The 23,004-nt window shown below is 37.6% G+C and overlaps 1 protein-coding gene across 1 annotated transcript in view; it reads left to right on the top strand.

Annotated features, from left to right (window-relative positions):
* Positions 1-1,089: 1,089 nt before the first annotated feature.
* The window catches only part of Mtmr9 (myotubularin related protein 9), a 44,177-nt gene continuing 22,262 nt past the window's right edge, over positions 1,090-23,004 (top strand). The window contains exons 1-3 of the mRNA XM_005337236.5: positions 1,090-1,663; positions 12,441-12,549; positions 16,614-16,739. Of these exons, the coding sequence (XP_005337293.1) occupies positions 1,482-1,663; positions 12,441-12,549; positions 16,614-16,739 (417 nt within the window). The 5' untranslated portion in view covers positions 1,090-1,481. The remainder of the gene's footprint in view (positions 1,664-12,440; positions 12,550-16,613; positions 16,740-23,004) is intronic.

The raw sequence follows: 23,004 nt of genomic DNA, 5'->3' as shown, positions 1-23,004 counted from the left end.
GATTCTTTATTCTGACAGAAATTCTCCCTTTCACAACTGGTAATTGTTATGAAGGACCAAATAAGACGATAAAAATTTCAAGTTTTTAAAAGATAGCTTCCTAAATAATTTCCCTCACCACCCCTTCTCTGTTGGTTCTTCTCTTTCTTAGAGAAATAATTTAAATTGGACACGCACGAATAACTGTGTTATACAGTGCTTAGCTTTGAGAACATTTTAGGAAGGACTAAAGCAGGGACAAGTGTTGGGTAAGCAGATGAGGTCATGTTATCTTTGAATACTCTTTGAGACTTTGGCCAACTCACTGTTCCTAGGACTACATGGTGAGGCTTCAAAGGCTATAGAGTGAAAGCAGACCAGGACTCAAAGACCAGACTTTCCATTTTAGAATAACAATGTCGGTTTAAAGGGGGGAGGAACAAGCGAGGATAAATTATATAATTTAATTCGCTGGCATGATTTAGGTGTCCAGCTGCAGTTCAGCTCGATTGCACCTAGCGAAGAGGCCATGGGTGGCGACCAATGCCTTGCATTTCGTAGCTCTAGAAGGGGGTCGGGGCTCCGCGCAGAATGACCAGGTGGCCTCAGGCAAGTGGCCCGAGCTTCCTCCTAGGGTGCGAGGCAGTGTCTGCACCCACACCTAGGTCCCTCTCACAGCTATCTCCGTGCCTCTTCTTGTTCGCGGTCACCACCGTGCGCGGAGCTCGGGGGCTGCGGCTGCTTCTCCGCGGCCCCTGCGGTGCCGGACCGTCCACTAGACACCCTCACGGCGAATGCACGGGCTTCATCACAGTCTTCGGCAGCCCAACGCTCCGAGGAGCCCTTGAGGGGGTACTATGCACGTGGAGGGAAGCGGGACAGAACCTCTAGTCGTAGGCCCATCTTCCCAGGCCTCTTCTCATAAGGAACGCACAGAGGACGAGGAACGTGACGGGAAGGCAGGAAGGCAAAGAAAGTCTTTCCCCGCACAGGAACGCAAATCTTCAGGTCTGGCTGTGTTTCCGGAGGCGTTTCTACCGGACCTAGGTGGGGACCACTTTTCCGGTTCTCACCCCTAAATCTTCCGAGTTCTGACTTCCGCTACTTCCGCCCGGAGTTGCCGTAGGCTCCCGCTACGAGTAGCTGCTTCCGCCAGGAGTCCCTAGCGGCACTCGCTAGGAAGCTGGTCCCAAAGCGGCCTTCTCCTTCTGTCCTCAGCCCCGGCGGCGGCTAAGTTGGGTGGCTGGGTGGCGGCAGCGCTCCCTGTGGCCGTGCCCCGGGCCTGGCCTGGCTGCGGCCCGGGCTTTCCGCGGCCAGCGCGGAGCCCGCAGGCCTCGCCGCGCCCACCGCTCCTGGGGCGGGGCGCGGCCTCCCCGCCTCCTCCTCCCGGACCCCGCCCCGCCGGCCAGCCCTGCGCGGGTCCTTCTCTCCAGCCCTGCGGCGGGGCAGCCGCCTCCAGGCCCTGGGCTCGGCGGGCGCCCGGCTCCGGCCGCTGGGGCAACATGGAGTTTGCGGAGCTGATTAAGACCCCGCGGGTGGACAACGTGGTGCTGCACCGGCCCTTCTATCCGGCGGTCGAGGGGACCCTGTGTCTGACGGGCCACCACCTCATCCTGTCCTCGCGGCAGGACAACACGGAGGAGCTGTGGCTCCTCCATTCAAACATCGACGCCATCGACAAGCGGTGAGTGGCCTCGCGCCCCGTCCCCGCGGAGCCGGGGTCCTGCGGCGGGCGCCCGAGGAGACGCGGCGGGGCTTTCCTGGCACCGGCCGGCCCGCCTGCCCAGCGAGCCCTCGGTGGCCTAGGTTCCGAAAGCCCCATCCAGCGAGACCTGGTGGAGGTCTCCGGAGATCACGTGGTTGCTGTCATCCTGATGATCATTTTTGGTACATAACATCATTTGGATGGATTTTCAGTGTTTTAAATTTCTTTCTCCTTGCCCCATCACATTCCTTGGATCGTTGTCGACTGTCAGTTCATGAAATTATGATTGGATAGGATTTAGATTAAAGTCTTCACTTTTTTAAAAAATATTTTTTAGTTGTCAATGGACCCTTATTTTATTTATTTATATGTGGTGCTGAGAATCGAACCCAGTGCCTCACACATGCTAGGCAGGTGCTCTACCACGGTGCCACCACCCCAGCCCCAGTCTTCACCACTCTTGAGGAAAATTTAAAGAACTGAATATGAAGTATTGAGTAACTACATGCCACAAACTCTTTTATTTCCCCCTTAAAATGTTCACTTTATATTTTATTTCTTCTGGGTCATCATTTTAATAATGGGAGACTATAATGTCTCCTATGCATTTACTCGGTGGTTCAGTCTTTGTAAAGAGCAAGGTTGGCTATTAAGGAAAAGTATGAACTAATTAATCTCTCTCTCTCTCTTTTTTGCACTATTTTTTATCTTTGCAAAGCATTGTTGAAAATCAAAGTTATACTTCCATCTACACTTAAATTTCCCATCTTCCTGATGTTCCTGTGTATTCTGCGAGGAGAAGGCACACAATTTACACTGACTACATGAATGACAACAACTTTTTCTGTAGTTCATGTTCTAGGCCTACCCCACTTTCCTTACACTTTTTTTTTGTTTGTTTTGTCTATTCTTTTTCATGAACCTTGTTTGCATTTTCTTTCATGACCCCTTTTTGTAGCCAGTCCTCAGGACTTTTTGTGGCTCATATAAATCCTGCAGTCTCTTGTCTCTGTATTTTATTACCTTTTCCTTTGGAAGAATACTTTGCCCCTCCCCAAGTTTGTTAGACATTTATCAAATGCCATTAGGTTCCAAATGTTTTGTGAGGTATTAAAGACACCAGGATGAATAGAATTGTAGTTCTTGTCTTTCAGAAGTTCATAGGCTTTCATCTGTTTCAGTTTAACCAGTTTGACTGCCATCTCCTTCACAGGTTGTGTTAATTCCATAATTGAAAGCAGTTCCCCTCACCTTGAAATCCAATATCTCTTAATTATCTCTTTTTTCATAGGCATATATTCATATTTGCATTTTGATAGTTAGATACATATTAGCTTTTTGAAGCCAGGGCTCACATCTGATTATTTCCTTCAAAACTTGTAACCATGGCTTGGCCTGTAGGCACATAAGAAATCAGATTGACCACTGAATGGTCATATTAGTAGTGTCTCCATGATCATCAACTCTTTTCTGATTGACTTCTATTTATGGTTACTTTTCACTCATTTATTTTCCCATAGTAGCATTTATTGAGCTTTATCAGGTGATAAAGAAGAAGTATGTAAAGCTGGACTTTTTAATCTGTTATGGGAAAATGACAAACTGTAGACATATTGATCCTTTCCCTGTAGTAGATAGAGCATGATCATGGCCAGGTCAGAGTTTAATTGTTATTCTCAAGAAATATTTACTTTTGTGTATCTTTTACATGCTGAGCATTATCTGGGTTCTGCAGGTGCCATGGTGACTGATACTGACAGGAACTTATGTTCTAGTGGAGGAGATGGACTATTACATAAATCAACAGATATTATATAAATCAATAGCTGGCATGGTGGCATGTGCCTGTAATAGCTTGTCATCTCAGCAATGTGGGATCTGAGGCAGGAGGATTGCAAGTTCAAGGCCAATCTTGGCAAATTAGTGAGGCCCTGACTCAGAAAATGCATTATTGAGGAGCAAAGGTGGAAGCAGCAGATCCAGTTAGGAGATGACTGAGTAGTTGAGATAAAAGATGATGGTGACTTAGAATAGGTAGTTAGATTTGGGGTGTGTTTTGAAGGTTGCACTGCATGCCCTGCTGATGAACTGTAAATGGAGTGAGAAAGAGAAAGTCATTAAGAATGATTCCTTTGGTTTTACCTCATATTAGGTAGGTGTCCTTGGGCAAGATACTTCACTTCTCTGAACCTCAGTTTTGTCACTTAAAAAGGAGATAAGCCCTCTGATATCAGGGAGCAACTTACATTTGAATAATGCTTTGTAAATCTCTAGAATACTTTGATGTACATTGCTGGCCTTTTCCTTTTATGGACCTCTGATGCAGAAAGTTGAGATAATCCTATTGGATTGATGACTCATCATATTCATGATTGACTCACTAAAGGTTTTGTTTTTTATTTTATTCTCCCTCCCTATTTTCACCCCCATTTCTCCCATCCTGCACAATTCCTGTAGGCAGCCATATTAGGTGTTCTGTAAGGTAGCTAGCACTGTTGTGCATGGGTGTGTAGTTTACTTGATCCACATTATACCAGAGATCTTGTTCTGTTTCTTAATGTTTTAACTCAGTATCCTTTTTAAGGATCTCTTCATACTGCTATATGTATATCCACTTCACCGTTTCTGATGTTAACACTGAATTCCAAAGTATCTGAGACATTTTACTTTTCAGACCTTTTCCATAACTTCCAGCTCCTTGATGTCATAACCCTGATGATTATGATGTCCCATCCTTTTCTCGCGCAAGAGTTTTTCTGAGATTGTGCTTAGTATGGAATTGATCATAAAGTGGGTACATATCTCATTGCTACTTTGCTCTCAAAATGACAGTTTGTAGGGGTTCCTTGTATGCTCTGTGGGTATTGATTCTCCAGTTAGTCATTGCAGACAGCTGTTCCTAGTTTGTCACTCAACTGTTAACTTTTCTGGTCTGTCCTTTGTTGAACCAAAGTTCTTAATTTTAATGCAAATTCATAATTTTTTTTATTTCATGGTGTGTGTTTCATGAGTCTTAAGAACTCCTTCACTGTCTCAAAGTTACCACAGTGTTCTTCACATTTTTTTTTTTAATAATGGCTCTTAGTTTTACCCATCACTTGTAGGTCTGTATTTCATTTGAATTCTGCCTTTATTTCAAATGTGTAGGAACTCAACGCTTTTTCTCCATTAAGCAAGCCAGTGTTCTTAACATTGCCTTCTAACACCAGTCATATATGAAGTTCTTATATTGTGTGTCTGTTTCTGAGCTCGCTCTCCCCTAATCTGTTGGCTTGTTAATCTTTTCATTACCATACTCTTTTTACTTCTATGGATTTATGATGACTTAAAATCCAGTAGTGCTAGTTGCTCCTCTTCTTTTTCCTTCCCCCTTTCTCTTCCTCCTCCTCCTCCTCCTCCTCCTCCTCCTCCTCCTCCTCCTCCTCCTCCTCCTCCTCCTCCTCCTATTCCTTCCTCCTTTTCTTCTTCTGAGTTGTGGTCTTGTTGTATTGCTCAGATTGATCTGGAATTCCTGCACTAGGGTCATCCTTCTGCCTCTGTCTCCCAAGTAGCTGGAATTACAGATGTAAGACACTGTGCTTGGCTTCCTCTTCTTTCTAAAAAGGTTGGCAACTGTGTGAACCTATCTAATAGACCATGTACTTTTTGAGATTTTGCCATTTTCATAGGATTTTACTTTAGGCTGGTGACATAACTGTGGTAGAGCATTTGCTTAGCATGCATAAGGTTCTAGATTTGATCCCCAGCACCAAAACAAAAGACAGACTTTATTTATTTAAATTAAGTGCAGGCTCACAGGGAAGTTGCAAAAATAGTGTACACAGGTCTGTTAGTTCTTGGCCCAGCTTCCCCCAATGGGGCCGTCTTATATAAATGTAGTATAATATCAAAACTAGGATATTGACCCTGGTGTTTTATTGTTAACTAGACCACAAACTTTTTCGTACTTTTTACCAGTGGCTTTATCTAATGTTACAAAGTATAATGGATGGCTACAGGAGTTAAAAATAATTGTTACTTTTGTAAACAAAAATGCTATGGGGCAGAGGCTATAGAAAAATTATTCAAACATGACTTTTACCTTAAAGAATTATTTTATATGTTTAATTCTTATAAGGTAAGACTAAACTAGTAAGTGTAATGAAGTATTTAAAGTGCTATGGTAGGCATTTATACAGGGCATGAATAGGACAATAGGAGAAAATAATAAAATAGGATAGAATTTGACAATTGATGTGAATTGAGGGAATTTTGGGGAACTCTTATACTTTAAAAAAAAATTTCTTGACGCAGTAGTCTTCAGCAGTAACTGGTAGAAACATTAGATGAATGACTAAAGAATATTTGTTCATAGCTTTTTTTATTTTATTTTTTTTTTTGGTCCTGGGGATTTAACCCAGGGGTGTTTGCAATTGAGCTACATCTGTAGCCCTTTCTATTTCTTATTTTGAGAAAGGTTCTTGCTAAGTTGCTTAGGGCCTCCCTAAATTTCTGAAACTGGCCTTGAACTTGTGATCTTCCCATTTCAGCCTCCAGTGGGGCTCTGCTCCATAGCATTTTTGTTTACAAAAGTAACAATTATTTTTAACTCCTACAGCCATCCATTGTACTTTGTAACATTAGATAAAGACAATCAGACTAACAGTAATTTTTAAAAAGGAGTTGGTCAGATAAAAATAGATGATGTGGAAATTTACAAAAGGATGGTCATGTATGTCTCTCTTTTAAGTGCTATTTTTTAAACAGAATTTGATTATTGTGTGTATTTTATTTCCAGTTCAAGCAGAATGAGAGGGATTTTGAAAACAGCTTTATTGAGGTATTGTTGATATACAATAAAGTGTACATAATTAAATTGTAAAATTTGTTGTTTTTCTGTGTGTCCATGTTTTAGAAACCATCACCAAATGGTGTCATTTTGTAATCTCTTTTTTCCTCCCTTTCTCAGGTATCCACAGGTTAATTTCCTTTTTATAGAAGTTTGTATTAGTCATAAATCATACAGTACTCTTTACTAACAGTAGTTGCTAACTAGTATTCTATTGTGTTGTAGTTCACAATTTGTTAACCTACTGATGGAGATGAATTGTTTCTATTTTGGGACTATTGAGTAAAGGGACAGTGAACATTTTTATGCAAGTCTTTGTATGAACATAAAGTTGATTATGGAGGGGGATTTACTTCATAGTGGAATGGTTGGATCAGAGGTGTATGTTTAACTTTAAAAAACTGCCAAGTGCTTCCAGCCCAGTATGGGAGTTCTGGTCCTTCACATCCTCACCACCACTTGATATGGTTTGTCTTTTAAATTTTAGCTCTTCTGATAAGTGTGAATCTGAGTGTGATTTAAGTTTGCATCTTTCTTATGATTAATGTCTTGGAACTGATTTTCATGTATTTATTGCTATCCAGGGCCTTTTTCACTAAGGGTCTGCTCAGATGTTGTATCCATTTGTAATTCGCTTGTTTGCTTTCTTATTAAGTCAAAGGGGGGGGGGAGGGAGGGAGGGAGAGAGGAACACTATGTAAATGTGTAACATGTCTTTCAAAGAATAGTCATTTCAGGTTTTGAAGAAGTCTAGTTTATGGGTTTATTCTTGCATAGATTGAGATTTTTGTGTCTTGCTAAACCCAAGGTCACTAAGGTTTTTCTTCCATGTTTTCTTCTAGCACTTTTATAGTTTTAGGTAGTACATTTAGGTGTAAGATTCCATTTTGTGTTACTTTTTGTGTATAGTTCATGGTATGGAATCCATTTTTGTTATAGTGGACATTTTATCATTCCAGCATAATTTGTTGAAACTCTGCTCTTTCTTCAGTAAATTGTCTTTGCATCTTTGTCCATTTAAAACTGGGTTTATTTCTGGACTCGCTTTTCTGTTTCATTGATCCATTTGTTTCTCTTCATGCCATTATCACACTATAAGCTACTGTAGGTTTCTATTAAGTCTTAAAACTATGTAGTATTAACCAACCAGCTCAAAGTTTTACACATTTGTTCTTATTCAAAGTTGGTTGGCTGTGTGATGTTATTTGCATTTTCATTTAGTTTTTAGAATCAGCTTTTAAATTTCTACATAAAGGCTTGCAATGATTTGCATTAGAATATGTTGAATCAGTAGATTAATTTGGGTAGAATTGACTTCTTAAAATCTTGAGTCTGGCAACCTATAAACAAAATATATTTTTCCATTTACTTTTTTAAATCTTTTAATATTTTTTCAGCCAAGTTTGTGGTTTTCACTGAGGTTTTTAAATTCTTTGGTCAGCTTTTCTTCTGTATATTTTATATTTTAATATTACTTCTAGTGCTGTTATTTTTTTTAATTGATTAACTTTTATGTATTTTTTTAGTTGTAGGTGGACACAATACTTTTATTTTTTTATGTGGTGCTGAGGATCGAACCAGTGCCTCACATGTGCCAGGCAAGCACTCTACTACTGAGCCATAGCCCCAGACCCTAGTGCTGTTATTTTTTAATTTCAATTTCCATTTATTCATTTGCATTAGTCATGCTTCTTATTTTGTATATTTCAAGATACTTCAACATCTTAGGGGCTTGTAAATGTGGGAATTGACTGTCCCTCCCAGGATTAGCTTATTCCTAGAGATAGCAAACAACTTGCCTGTGTGATGCCTTTGATGGGCAAACCAACCACATCCGGGTATATTCATTCCCCTGTGAGTCAGGACCACTATCCCCCTGGTGTCAATAATGACAGGGCCACATACCACACGAGGAAGGCCCATCCCTATATCCTAGAGCCCACCAAAATTAGTCATACTGTCCTATCCTAAATTTGCTAAGCTTGTCCACTGCCTTACACATTCCTTCCTGTGGAAACCACTTTGAAGACCCTGGCCCCATGCTTTCTCCTTGTTCCTTCTTTCTGACCCACCTAGAGCACACTGTGTGGCCTTATGTGGTGTGGCATGTTGTGCCCCCTCCTCTTGGGAACTGTGAGTAGTGAACCATTTTTTTGTACTTTCATTGAACATGTTTTTCAATGAGAGGATTTCTGTGAAATTCATTTTATGGTGATGGGAATTAAACTTGTGCATGCTCTACCACTAAGCTCCACCTTCAATCCATTGGATTTTCTTTTCTTTTTTAATACTAATGTTTTGCAAGAAATGTGGATTTGTTTTAAAATATATATATATTTTTAGTTGTCAATGGACTTTATTTTATTTATTTATATGTCGTGCTGAGAATTGAACCCAGTGCCTCATACATGGTAGCCAAGCACTCTACCTCTGAGCCACAATCTCAGCCCCCATTTGATTTTCTAAATACACAGTCGTATCATCTGTGAATAAAATTGTCTTCTTTTTTAACATGGGTATCTTTTATTTGTTCTTCTGGCCTTCCTGCACTGGCTATAATTTTCAATACAATGTTGGATAGATGAAGTTGGAATGAATCTTTCAGTGTTATTCCTGATCTTACTGCAGGAAGAAGTCGTTGTTTCACCATTAAGTGGGCTATTAGGCTTAGATTTTTTTTTTTTAATGTAATTGCTCTTAACAAGCTGAGAAAGTTGTTTCTACCTTCTGTTTCTATTTTGAAAGTTTTTGTTGAAAGTTTTTGTTGTTGTTGTTGTTTGTTTTGATTTTAAGCAAGAACAGATGTGAGATTTTGTCACGCCTTTCTCTGTATCTGTTGAGATAGAAGATATGAGGTTTATCCGTGTGATGGATAACTTGATTTCAACAACTAACATTGCATTTCTGGGATAAACCCCAATTAGTTGTGATTTTTTGTCCTTTTTGTATGTTGTAGGATTTGATTTACCAGTGTTTTGGTTAGAAATTTTGCATTTCTGTTCATGATGGATATTGGTTTGTAGCTTTCTTTTCTTGTAATGTCTGTCTGTTTTTTGTATTAGGATAATACTGGTCTTGTGGAATAACTTAAGAAGTAATTCCCTTCTCTTCAATTTGCTGGAAGAGTTTGTCTTGACTTGGTAGTGTTTTCCCATTAAATGTCTTGTTGAATTCATCAGTGAAGCCATCTGGGGCTGGAGTTTTCTTTGTGGGGAGGATTTTAAGGAAATTTCAATTTCTTTAATAGATTCAGAACTAGTCAGACTATTTCCTCTTGAATGTTCCTTGGTAGTTTGTGTCTTTTGAGGAATTGCATTTTTATTTTTTACTTTTTAGAATTTATTTCTATAAATAATACAAATACAGCTTTTCAATATGATGACATCCTACTTATTGATTTACAGTTTTATATCTTGGGCTTTAGGGGTCTTGTTGAGGAAGCTGGTGCCTGCATCTGTATGATGAAGTGTTGACTCTGTGTTTTCTTCTAGCAGTTGCAAATTTCTTGATCTAATTCCTCAGTTTTTGATCTTTTGATTTGAGTTTTGTGCTGGTGAGAGATGGGGTCTAATTTCATTTTTCCACATATAACTATCCAGTTTTCCCAAACCATTTGTTAAAAAGGCTCTTCAGTGTGTATTTTTGGTTCCTTTGTTAAGTATCAGATGGCTGCCATGTATGTGGGTTTGTCTCTGTCTTCCATTCCATTGGTTTTCATGTCTATTTGGGTGCCAATACCAGGCTGTTTTTGTTACCATAGCTCTGTAGTATAACTTGAGATCAGGTGTCTTCGTGTCTCCTGCCTTACTCTTATCTCTTAGAATTGCTTTGGCTATTCTTGAGTCTCTTATCCTTTTAAATGAATTTAAGGACTTTTTTTTTTTCCTAGTTCTGTGAAGAATGTCAGAGGTGTTTCATGAGGATTGCATTGAATCCATATATTGCTTTTGGTAGTATGGGCCATTTTGACAATATTAATTCTGTCTATCCAAGAGCATGGGAGTTCTTTTTATCTTCTAAGTTCTTCTTAAATTTCTTTCTTTAGTGTCTATTATTCTCATTGTATAGATCTTTTACCTCCTTGATTAGATTAATTCCTAAGTATTTTATTTTGTTATTTTTTTTAGGTTTAAAGGGAGGGTTTTCCTGATTTCTTTCTTTGCATAATTATTGTTGGAGTATAGGAAGCCTGTTTATTTATGAGTGTTGATCTTATATCCTGCTACTTTGCTGAATTCATTTATCAGCTCTAGATGTCTTATAGTGGAGTTTTTTTTGAGTCTTTTTCCATAAAGGATCATGTCATTTGTAACCTTTTAATCTCTTTCTCTTGTCTGATTGCTCTGGTTAGAGTTTTGAGAATTATGTTGAATAGTAGTTGTCTTGGTCCTGATTTTCAAGGCAGTTCTTTCAGTTTTTCTCCATTCAGTATGATTTTGACTTTGGATTTGTCATACATAGCTTTTATAATGTTGAAGTAAGTTCTATTTCACCCTAGTGTGTCTAGCATTTTTAACATGAATGAGTGCTGGATTTTAGCAAAGGCCTTTTCTGTATCTGTTGAGGTGATCATATGATTATTGTCCTCAATTCTATTTAGGTGGTGAATTACATTTATTGATCTGTGTGTGTTGAACCAACCTTGCATCCCTGGGATGAAACCCACTTGTTCATGGTGTATTATCTTCTTGGTGTGTTTCTGAATACTGTTGGCTAATATTTTGCTAAGGATTTCTGTATTTGAGTTCATCAGGAATATAGACTTCATCTGGGTTTTCTTTCCTTGATATGTCTTTTACTGGTTTTGACATCAGAGTTATATTGGCTTCATAGAACATATTTGGAAGTGTTCTCTCCCTTTCAATTTCATGGAGTAATTTGAGAAAGTATGGTGTTCTTCTTTAAAGACCTGGTAGAACTCAGCTGAGAATCCATGTTTCTAGACTTTTCTTTGTTGGAAGACTTTTAATTGCTGTTTCAATTTCATTACTTGATATTGGCCTGTTTAGGTTTTCTATATCTCCCTGATTCAATATATGTGCAGGTCATATATATCTAATTGTTTGTCAGTATCTTCTAGAGTTTCCAGTTTATTGGAGTATAGATTTTCGAAATTGTTCTTTTTAAAAATATTTATATTTTAGTTGTAGTTGGACGCAATACCTTTATTTTATTTATTTTTATGTGGTGCTGAGGATTGAACCTAGGGCCTTGCTTGTGCTAGGCGTGTACTCTACCGCTGAGCCACAACCCTAGCCCCCCAAAACATTTTTAAAAAATGTTTTTGTAGTTGTAGATGGACAGAATGCTTTTATTTATTTGTTTATTTTTATGTGGTGCTAAGGATCCACTAGTGCCTCACAACATGCTAGGCAAGCACTCCGCCACTGGGCTACATACAACCCCTGTCCTCAAAATAGTTCTTAATGATCCTCTGGATTACAGAAGTGTCTGTAGTGATATCTTCTTTTTCATCTTTAATTTTGTTTATTTGGGTCTTCTCTCTTACAAGTGCTAGTTTTAAATATTGAAAAGAAATATTTAATGAGCTTCTCTAATCTTAGAAGTAGATACAATCTGAAATAACAATTTTCCTATGCTGCAGAACATTTCTCTACAGATGCTTAACATGTTAATTACAGATCTTTTTTCCTATGCTTTGGAGTGAGATTCCAAGTAATCTTCATTAAATGACTTAACCTAATGTGAATTATTTTACAAATTTGAAAAAATGTTAGGTACATATGTTTTAAATACTTTATGGCTAACATTTTAGTGATGCAAACTTGATTCTTAATTAGACTAACTAAGTGGGGAGGGAAGTTAGATAAAGTTGTTGATTGCAACTGCATTTTTTCCAAAGAAATAATCATATATTTATAATTAGGAATGTATGTATTCCTAAGTATGATTTGTAATTTCTTACAGATTTGTGGGATCTCTGGGTACTATCATCATAAAATGTAAAGATTTTCGAATTATTCAGTTGGATATTCCTGGAATGGAGGAATGTTTAAATATAGCCAGTTCCATTGAGGTAAGTATTTTGGAGTCAAAATCTGGTAGAAAGAAAAAAGTTACATTCTGACTGAATTCAGCTGTTTTATCATGTTTTGTGATTCAGATACTGAAAACTGACAGGAAAAGCCTTATCCTGACTCATTGTTTACTTGAGTGTCATGGGACTGTTTTGACATACAGCAGTTTTTAGTGTTAATCATTTTATATGAGTAACCCTTATTCCATGAACTGCTTAGATTTCTGTGGAATTGCATTCCAGGGACTTTATAGAATTTCCATGGGTTCATAGTGGTCAAATAATAGATATTGTTTTACTTGAGTATATATGAGTATGTAGTTAATGGGGAAAATTTAGAGAATTTAGTAAAGGGGTTCTTGGGAGAAACTTTACAGTCTTGTTTGACATTTCATGTTTATTATTTAAATCTTAATATTTTTCTCTGAATCAAAGACAGTTGATCAACTTTTTTTTTGATGCTCCAAAGGTTTTTTTTTTTTTTCCAAATAGCATCATATGTGGAATTTTAAGCCAATAAAATAAATAACAGCTAGAATTGATTTGGGTCACATTACAGTGAGTATGTATTGGGGGATGTAGACGCCCCCATTGACTCACCATTCCCCCGCCTTCTGAGGGCTTCCTCAAACATTGAGAACCATTAATGAGAGTGTTTCCTTTTTTCTCTTCCAGGAAAGTAACTACACACAGATTTTTTTTTTCTTAATATATTAGTATATCTTTTGTAATAGATGCAACCCTGTACCTTTGGATAGAAATATTAATAATGTAATATGATTCTTGTTATAATACAGTTTGATTCTTGACTTTATTGCTTGGTAGCTTATGACCATGGGCAAAGTTTTTAATCTCTCTGACAACTAGTTTTTTACTTTTTTGTAAAAGGAGAATAATATTTCCTACCTTTTAAGGTTGTAAGAATGTTATTAGTTGATTTTTGTGGAGTGCTTAGTATAATATGTGTGAATATAGCTACCATTTGAGTGCCTTCTGTCATTTACTGAGTGAAGTTTAATGGTAAGAATTTGTGGGAAAAATATCCATATAATATTTACTATCTTAAACATGTCTACAGGTACCATTCAGTTGTGTATAATAAGTCCACATCACTGCAACAGATCCTCACGACTAAAGCAAGTCACTATCACCTGTGGTTGTAGTCTTGTTTTTTAGTAAATGAATTTCCATTTACTTTTCCGTTTACATTCATTTTCATCAGTTTGCTTACAACAGGATGTTTTTGCTTTGTATTTACTTAAACAATATTGAACATTGGTTCAGATCACAAGTAATAGAAATTTTACTTGAATAATTTAAATTTCAGTTGAAGAGCTTATATTATTTTCACCTCATCCTAACCAAATTGGGTATGCACTCAAGTTTTAAGTTACTTTAGGCTAAATCATTGCCACTAAATTTTATTAATTAGCTCTGGGTTTATATTGTTTTCTTGATAATTATAGAGGAAGAAAAGGGAGAAATTCTTAAAAATCTATAAGTAGTAGGATACATTGCTTGTTTTTGATATAAGATTAGAGAAATAGAGAAGCAACCATTCTGAGTGAATGGCATGTAACCTTTTTTGTGCATTTGCTAAACTTTAAATATTTAAGGAAATGAGAAGATGAAGTGAACTGTTTTACACAGTTGTCATTTGAAAGTAACATGACACTGGTTTGGCCAGATTCTTCAACATGAGTGAGAAAGCATTGTAACTTCCAGAGCATTAAGTTGAAATAATGTTCCACTATTTGGACAGAGGAATGCTACCTGCTCTCTTCAGTTGAGAGAGAGGGAGAGAGAAGGTGGGGAAAGGAGGTGGGTGGGGGGTGGGGGTGGGGAGAGAATATGAATGTGTGTGTGGGGGGTGGGGGTGTGTGTTTGAAAATGTGAGGTTGGATTTTTACTGACCTATCCACATTTTTGTTCTTCTCTCTCTGACTAGTGAGCTGTGAGATGGCCGGCTGGTGGGTGTTAGAGATACTGCCAGTGGTGAAGAAAGGGGCAGAGCTTGTTGCCCACTTATTGATTGCATTCATTTAGCTTTGATAGCAGCTGACACCAATCAGTTGCCTAAATGGTTGTATATATTACCCAGAACTCTTTAGAAATTGACTCATTGTGTAGAAACTCTTAGGGTTGAAAAGTCATAAATAATAAGCTATCTTTCTAATTTGACCTCTGAAAATGAGTGCTCTATTGAATGTTTTCATAGCATAGCAAATACATGTAGTAGACCTGGCCACCAGCCTTTGCCTGGCATCCAACCCCGATCCTCCATGCTGCATACATCTTAATTTAGGGGTAATAAGTGACTCCCTCAATAGCATAGGCTTCCTCTACCTGTTCTTTACAATCAAGAAGAGTCTGCTTACCCCAAAATATTCTGCTGCCACAGATAGACTTCCATTGGAAGAATAACTGGCAAGTACTCAGTTTTCTAAATTGTAGAAAGAAGCATGATGAAGCTTTTTTCCTGCTGAGTTTCAGCTGCCTTTTAGAATTGAAATGTTTTCAGTTCTTTTAGCATTAATTTGTTTAAAGGAGAAGACTTATCTCTAGTGACATAAAACCTAATCACAAGTAGAAATGTGAATGCTTATTGCCTACAGAGTGGTTGTTGATTTACATTTAAAATAGCAGCTGCCATGTGCAAGGCCCAGGATTTTTTCCTCAGCACTGAAAAGAAAAAAACCAGTTGAACTGACTAAAGCAGCTCTGACCTAGGACAGATGTGGGCATGTGCTTTTGTGCTTCTATTGGTGCAGTTAGCATCCAAAGACAAATAACTTTGGACAAAGTTTATAAATAACTTTGGACAGGGATGGTTTTTGTTAAACTGCTGAACTACATATCCAGTGTAGTATTGGAAATCATGGGCATATCCTTTTGTGAGCCAGACCCTACTGTGACCTAGAGGGAGGTAACTTCTTTCTGAGAGCTGTGGGGTTCTGAGACTTGTCATAACCTCCCCCAAGTGAGTTTACTGCCCTTTGAACTATGCTAATTGATTAGGTGCCCTTCTTTCCCAGCCATAGTATTGCTTTTTTCTGTAACCCCCTGTCAAAAAGATGTTATCTGCCAGGCGAGGAATGATGTTCCATCTGTCTGTCCCTCCATCTGTTCAGGTTTTCCTGGTTTATTACCCAAAATTCAAGTACTCAGATGAATGTAGTCTCATTTGGGGACCATAGAGTTATTACCCCAACTTGAGACCAGGTCACTGTAGCATAAAGATATGAAAATACCTCACCAATTGGCATATTGGTTCTAAGATGGAGGAAATGAATATTGATTGAATTTCCTCACACAAGGCACATATGACAGCTAAAATTACATTTTGTTTCCTTATGTGCCAGGAGCATTGCATGTATGCTTGTTGCATATGTGATCTCTCTTATTGCTGCTGGTAACCTTACAGGGCCCCTGGGTATTGTTATTTCTCCCTTGTTACAGTTGAGCATTTGAGGTGTAGAGATAATGGACTTGCCCACTTCTTACCTGCTACTGCACAGCTAGATTTGGAACCTGAGTCCAGTGGTCTGTTTCTTGACCGAGTTTTGCCCACTGAGCTTTATCATTTTTGTTTGCACGTACTATAAGGCACTCATTATAAATAATTTATACACAAAACAAACAAATAATTTACATATGTTTAAATAGTTAGTAACTGGATTTTAGCCAAGACCTCACTGAATAACTCAAAACTCTTTGTTCTCTGATTCCTAGAAGTTCTTGGGCCTTTTTATTAAACTTTATTAAATTGTATGAAGAGTAGTTTCATTTTCTCCTAGAAAATTGTGCCATTGTGTGCAAAGTTTTTCTTTTTTTCTTTTTTCATTCAACAATACGTATTGGATGATTGTTGTACATCAGGTGCTTTATTAGATGCTGGAAACATGGAAATTGGCTCAGTAAGACTATCACTATGTCTATAAATAAAAAGTTAGAGAGCTGTAATGGGTGTGTATTATAATTAGGCGAGGCATGTGCTTGCTCCCATTTCTTCAGTTAGAATGTGCTGAAGTTATGGTATGTTTCTTTTTTCTTTCTGTCACTAGGCATTGTCTACCTTGGACTCTGTCACTCTGATGTATCCTTTCTTCTACCGGCCCATGTTTGAGGTGATAGAAGATGGCTGGCATTCCTTCCTTCCTGAGCAAGAGTTTGAACTCTACTCTTCAGCTGTGAGTTAATGTTTGGTAATTATGGTAATTAGAAACAACGCAGCATTTTGTCTCATTTGTGAGAATGATCACTTTCCTTTGAAGAGAGATCAAGTGAAGTTGTCTTACCTGTGCCTAAAAGATGTTTCTATTAGTTGTTCATATCGAAGTCTCTGACATTCAGAGATTTGTATGATTTGTTCACTGCTGCAGCTGAAAAGCCTTTTCTTCCAGAAGATTAATGTATTCTAAATATTACTTTTTAAATTTTGAAAATGACATTGATAAAACATTAATATGTGCATAAAAGTAGTCCTGGCATATTGTGAGTTAATTGTTGGACGTGTCTCCTTAGAAACAACTTCATGTCTAGTAATAAGGTTCTGAGCCATCGTCACAATTGTATTGAGCCCATTGAATCCACTGGGTGCTTCAGATAGTACCAGAGAACCATCTAGCACATTTGTTTCTATGGGTTAACTTTTATTAATATGGGTTAGTCAGACCAGGTAGCTAAAATTAGGTTCTTTTCCCCCCTGTTCTGGCTAGTTTACTTCTTTCTTCTTCCTCATACTTTTATGATACCCTCTATAAGTGAGCATTGAGGGGCCCAAGACAAAGGGATAAGGAACCATGGAATTTAAAGAGCAAAGGTATCTATAGCAGCCAAGTGAGAAAGGAAAGGGATTTTATATTCTCATGCAGGGATTTTTTTTTTAAGTTCCATTAGTCCCAAAGATGTGGTATTGAAAAGAAAGAATAAAAACATAGCTGTAAAGATACTTTGTGTTGTATCCCAGACACATTATTGATGGCTTAACTTGCTAGGAGCTTATTTCCTTGTTGGCAGAATGAAAAAGTGTTGAGCAAAATGATCTCAAGAATTCTTCCACTTCTAGCTTGCTGTTATTCAAGAATTATCCAGAAAGATTATTTCAGATTCTTTGCTGAAATACACATATAGCTTATCTGTATTCCTTCTGCTAGCACTTTAGAAATTTTGTATGCAAAAGGCGATGATTAGGTTTTGCTTCTGGTTCTGGTTGAGTAGCTCCTATCTCACAAGCCCTTCTGCAGATATCAATGACAGTGGAATCATCTACTCAAAACTACCTGGTTAGTAAACAAAACCCAGCATATTTTAAAGGGAGTCAATATTTAGAGGAAGTGAATGGCACAATGAGTTTCCTGTGTTTGCATGTGTGGGCGGGCTTTGTCTTGAGGGTAGCATGGTTGTGGCATTATTGATGTGAAGCAGCTAACATTCTAGTAGAAAGCCCTCTTTCTCTCTGGTGGGAAAAGCCAGGGGAGGGAGCCTAGGGCAGCCAGAGATGCAGGAGAGGAGTGCCGAATTCTGGACAGGAATTGGCCATAGAAGGGGATCCTTGATCCTGCATACTGCCTCCAGTCTCTGGCTGACTTGGGGGCAGTTTGGCCACAGAGCTGAGCTGCCTTGCATCACAGTGCTAGAGTTTGCAGATAAGTCTTACCAAATTATTTGCCTGCTAAAACAAAACTTCAACATTCTCCAAAGGCATAGCATATGATGCCTATGTGGAGCATGTATGTTTCCTCAGTGTATCTCAGATGTCTAGGATACAATCCAAAGTTGAACCAGGATAATGTCGCCCACTCCCCCTGTGAAAAAATGACCAACAATTACTGACCCCAGGATGACTCAGAAGTTCAAATTATCACACAAGGATTTTAAAACAGCTGTAGGAACTACTAAGGTAAGAAAAAGTAAGCTTAAAATAAAAAGAAGACAAAAGCAAAAATTAAAACACTGCCTTTGTACTGTTCATGTGTGTAGATAGACTACACCTGGAAGCTATAGCGTCAGAATTTAGTCTGGAATGGCTGAGTGGATACATACACCTAAAGAGTTGGCAAGTGTTTTACATTTTATATAATATAGGCTAATATGTAAGTAAATGTAATTTTATTTATAATTATAAATATATAAGGTAAATATAAATAAATAGAAGTGTTATCATATTTAAGTTAAAGATGTAAATTATAATATTTAATTAAAGATAAATGTTAAAGATATTTAAGATATCTTTAAGATGTATAATGTCATCCTGAGAACAGGATTAGTCAACCTTGGCAGTGTTGACGTTTGGGCTCTTAAATTCTTGTTGCAGGCACCTCCCTGTGCCTCAGAGTATGTTTAGCAGCATCCCAGGCACAGGTACTACCATTTGCCAGTAGCATTCTCCCTCCCACTCCCTAGTTGATTCCAGTCATGGACAAATGTTCCCTTGGGGCAAAAATCACCCCTGTTTGAAAACCAGTAACCTGGAGCTATTGCTTTAATAAAATGCAAAGAAATATATTTAAAAAGTTAAACTGGAATTCTAAAAAATATTTAATCCAGAAGAAGGCAAGAAAGAAGAAATAGCAATAAAAACAGGGAACAAACAAAATAATTAAATGCTTGACTAAAGTCCAGCTATAACAATACATATTTTAATATTGGTGAGTCAGGCACTCCAATTAAAAGGCAGAAATTGTCAGAATGAATTAAAGAAAAATAGAAGATCCAGATGTGTTCTGTGTGTAAGAGATGTGTTTTGAATAGAAACAGATAGTTTGAAAATGGATGAAAAAGATGTACTGAACAAATAATAAGCATAAAAAGGCACGAGTAACTGCTAATTCCAGATTAAAAAATAAAAAGACTTTAAGACAGGCACATTTATAATAATAAAAAAGGTAATTTTATATTTAACATATGGTATGTATGTATTAGCACACGTTGACAGAAATGAAGAAATATGCAATTCTACAGTCAGGATAAGATATTATTAAAATGGTCCTCTTGTCAATTAATAGAACTAGGCTAAAATAACAACAGCAAGACAAGTAGAGACATAAAAGATCTGGTCTGAAGAACATTGCTTAATATTTATAGAATGCTGCTTTAACTTCTCCAGAATATGCACTCTTCAAGAGGCACATGTTGTGTTCCCAGGAGAGACCATAAACTGGGGTGTTAACTAAATCTAAATAAATTTACTAGGATTGAAATCACATAGACTATAATCTTTGACCTCAAATATATTATAAATCAATAACACTAAGATATCTAGGAATATCTATCTCCTAATATTTCTAAATTACACAGAATATTTATAAATGTTATGTGGTTCAAATACGAAACCACTTAGAAAATATTGTGAACAAAAAATAATGAGAATGCAATTTCTCAAAATCTGTGGAGTATAGGTAAGGCAGAGTTTGGAGATAAGTGTACAACTTATAATTCTCACATGAGAAAAGAAAATGAGTCTAAAAGCATGGACCTAAACACCAACTTAGGAAGCTAGGGAGGACAAAAAAAGAAAGAGGGAGAGAGTAAAAATAAAGGCAGAAAGCAATAAGATAATTAGAATTAATAAGCAAGTTTAGCAAAATTGCTTGATATAAGATCATTATACAAAGTTGGGTGTGCACTTATGATCACAGCACTGGGAGGCTGAGGTGGAAGGATCACTTGAGTCCAGAAGTTGGAGAAGTTCAAGACAGTGTCATAAAGAAAAAGAAGAACGTGCACCCCATAATCCCAGTGGTTTGGGAGGCTGAGGCCTGGAGGATCTCGAGTTCAAAGCCAGCCTCAGCAACAGCGAGGTGCTTAGCAATTCAGTGAGACCCTGTCTCTAAAATACAAAATAGGGCTGGAGATGTGGCTCAGTGGTTGGGTGCCCCTGAGTTCAATCCCTGGTACCCAAAAAAGAAGGAAATAAAAAGATCAGTTGCATTAGCATCAGTCACTCTTAACATGAATAAAATACTTAGGAATAAATTTAACCTGGTTCAGGATCTGTATACTGAAAGATACAAAACATTGCTGACAGAAGTTATAGGAAATTTAAATAAAAGCAGATATACTGTGTTCATTAATTGCAAAACAACATGGTTAAGATCAGTAGTTGACTTGGGGAAGGACAAGATAGTGAATATTTTAGGTTTCACTGATCACGTGCTCTGTTGTAACTACTCAACTCTGTTGTTTTAGCATGAAAACAGCAATAAACAATACACTAATGAATAGGTGTACCAGATTCCAATAAAACTTTATTTACGGAAACAGGCACAGGCTGGATTGGGCTCACTATGGTGGCAGTTCTGTCCAAATTGATCTATAAATTCAATGCAACCCTTATCAGTATTCCAACAGGTGATTTTGTAGAAATGAAAGAGAGTCTAAAATTTATATTGAAATGCAAATTGTCTAGAATAGCCAAAACACCTTTGAAAAAAATAAAGTATATAAAATGGCAGTAATCAAGAAAGAATGATATTGGCATAAGGACAAACAGATGAGCAGAATATAGGGTCCAGAAAGAAACCTTTCCCTTTATGGGCAGTTGATTTTTGGCAAAAGGTAGCAAGGTGATTCCATAGGGAAAAGACAACTTTTTCAGCCAATACCTTTGGAATAATTTGATCTCCATATGAGAAAATCTAGATGGGTACCTCAGACCATCCACAAACAACTCAAAATGTGTGGTAGACCTAAATATATTGTAGATCTAAAACAGCCAGAACATCTGGAAGAAGGCACAGGAAAAAAATCTTTATGACCTTGGGTTGTAAAAGGTTTGTGTGAGTGTTGTATGTGCGCTAGGGCTTGAACCCAGGGCCTTGCATGCACTCTACCACTGAGCTGCACTCCCAGACAGATTTAGGTGTTACTTCAAAAACAATGGAGAATAGATTAGTGATTTATTAGCATTGGATATTTACCAGGTGTGCCAGCTGTCAAGACCCATGAAATTATGCAGTCAAGATGTATAACTTACTTTTCACCTTTTGTCTTAAAGGTGATTAAAAAGTAGAGTAAATAATTTAATGTAAAGATTAAATAGCTGGTTAGAAAGAGCTAAAGAGAAATCTGGAACAGGTTTGAAGTAATTACTCAGAATACAGAATAGAGAAACAAGGAAGCTGAGGGAAAAAAGAAGTTAGAGCATTCATAGTAAAGGAAGAAGATCCAATATTTATTTATCACATAAGAGTTCCAGAAGCAGATAATACAGAAAGTGAAAGAAAGATAGTATTTAAATAGACAATAATTGAGAATTCTTTAGATTCAGTAAAAGTAATTGAACCTATAGAGGTTAAGGTATCCCAGCAAACACCACATAGGGTGATCAAAAAGAAATCTGAGACATGTTGTTGTCCAGTCCCTGAACAGTAAAGCAAAGCAAATATTACACAATTAGCAAGAAGGAAAAGACAAGCTACCTACATGGTATTAGATAGAAGAGAAAAAAGTTTGATAGCTATGTATTCATGATAAAACCTCTTAACAGTTCTGGGGGTTTAATTCATTGGTGGAGTGTGTGCTTAGCATGTGCAAGGTCCTTGGTTTAATCTGAGACAGCCCCGCCACACACACACAGATGGGGGTAGGTGTCTGGTAGGTGTCAGTGGGAAAGCACTTGCCTAGCATGTGTGAGGCTCTGAGTTTGATCCCCAGCATTACAAAAACAAACAGAAACCCAAAGCTTCTTACCAAAATGATTAATGGTGACTCCCAAAAGCATACAAAAAGCACTTTTTGTCATTCTCTGAGTTCAAGAGTGAGGCAAATGTGCCACCATTACTGTTCCTACTCAGATCAATAAGATAAGGGGGGAAATACAAGGAAAAGGAATAAAATGAAAAAAGCAAAATTGCTATTATTTGCTGATTATGTTTGTCTGGGTAGGAAGATGAACGGATCAGGAGATTGTAAGCAAAGATGCAGTTAAAATGCAACATACTTTGTGATGTCTCTAGGAATGTATTTAAGTAAAGATATATAAGGCTTTATTTATTTTTTAGTTGTAGTTGAACACAATATCTTTATTTTATTTATCTATGTGGTGCTGAGGATCGAACCCAGGACCTCGCATGTGCGAGGTGAGTGTTCTACTGCTGAGCCAGAACCCCAGCTCTACATAAGGCTTTTATTGAGAAAATTGTACAGCTTTATGGAAAAAATTAAAGCTTAACTGAGCAGAATAGTATGCCCTAGATAGGGAGATTTCTCTTAACTGATGTATAAAATCAGTACACCTTTTTGAAACTCCAATTGATTTGTACATGGAATTGATAAAAGTTACATGGAAAAGCAAAGGACCAGGAGGAGCCATGTTACTATTAAAGACAAAAATGGAAGGAAGAGAGAATACAGCCTACTAGACATCAAGCTTATTTTAAAAGCTATGGAAATTATTAAGATAGACCAGTGGCATAGAATAGAGAGCTGCCATGTACTCTCAAAAACTTTTAT

The sequence above is a fragment of the Ictidomys tridecemlineatus genome, chromosome 14 (genome assembly GCF_052094955.1).
Source record: "Ictidomys tridecemlineatus isolate mIctTri1 chromosome 14, mIctTri1.hap1, whole genome shotgun sequence".
NCBI lineage: Eukaryota > Metazoa > Chordata > Mammalia > Rodentia > Sciuridae > Ictidomys > Ictidomys tridecemlineatus.
This window is presented reverse-complemented; position numbering and strand designations above follow the sequence as displayed.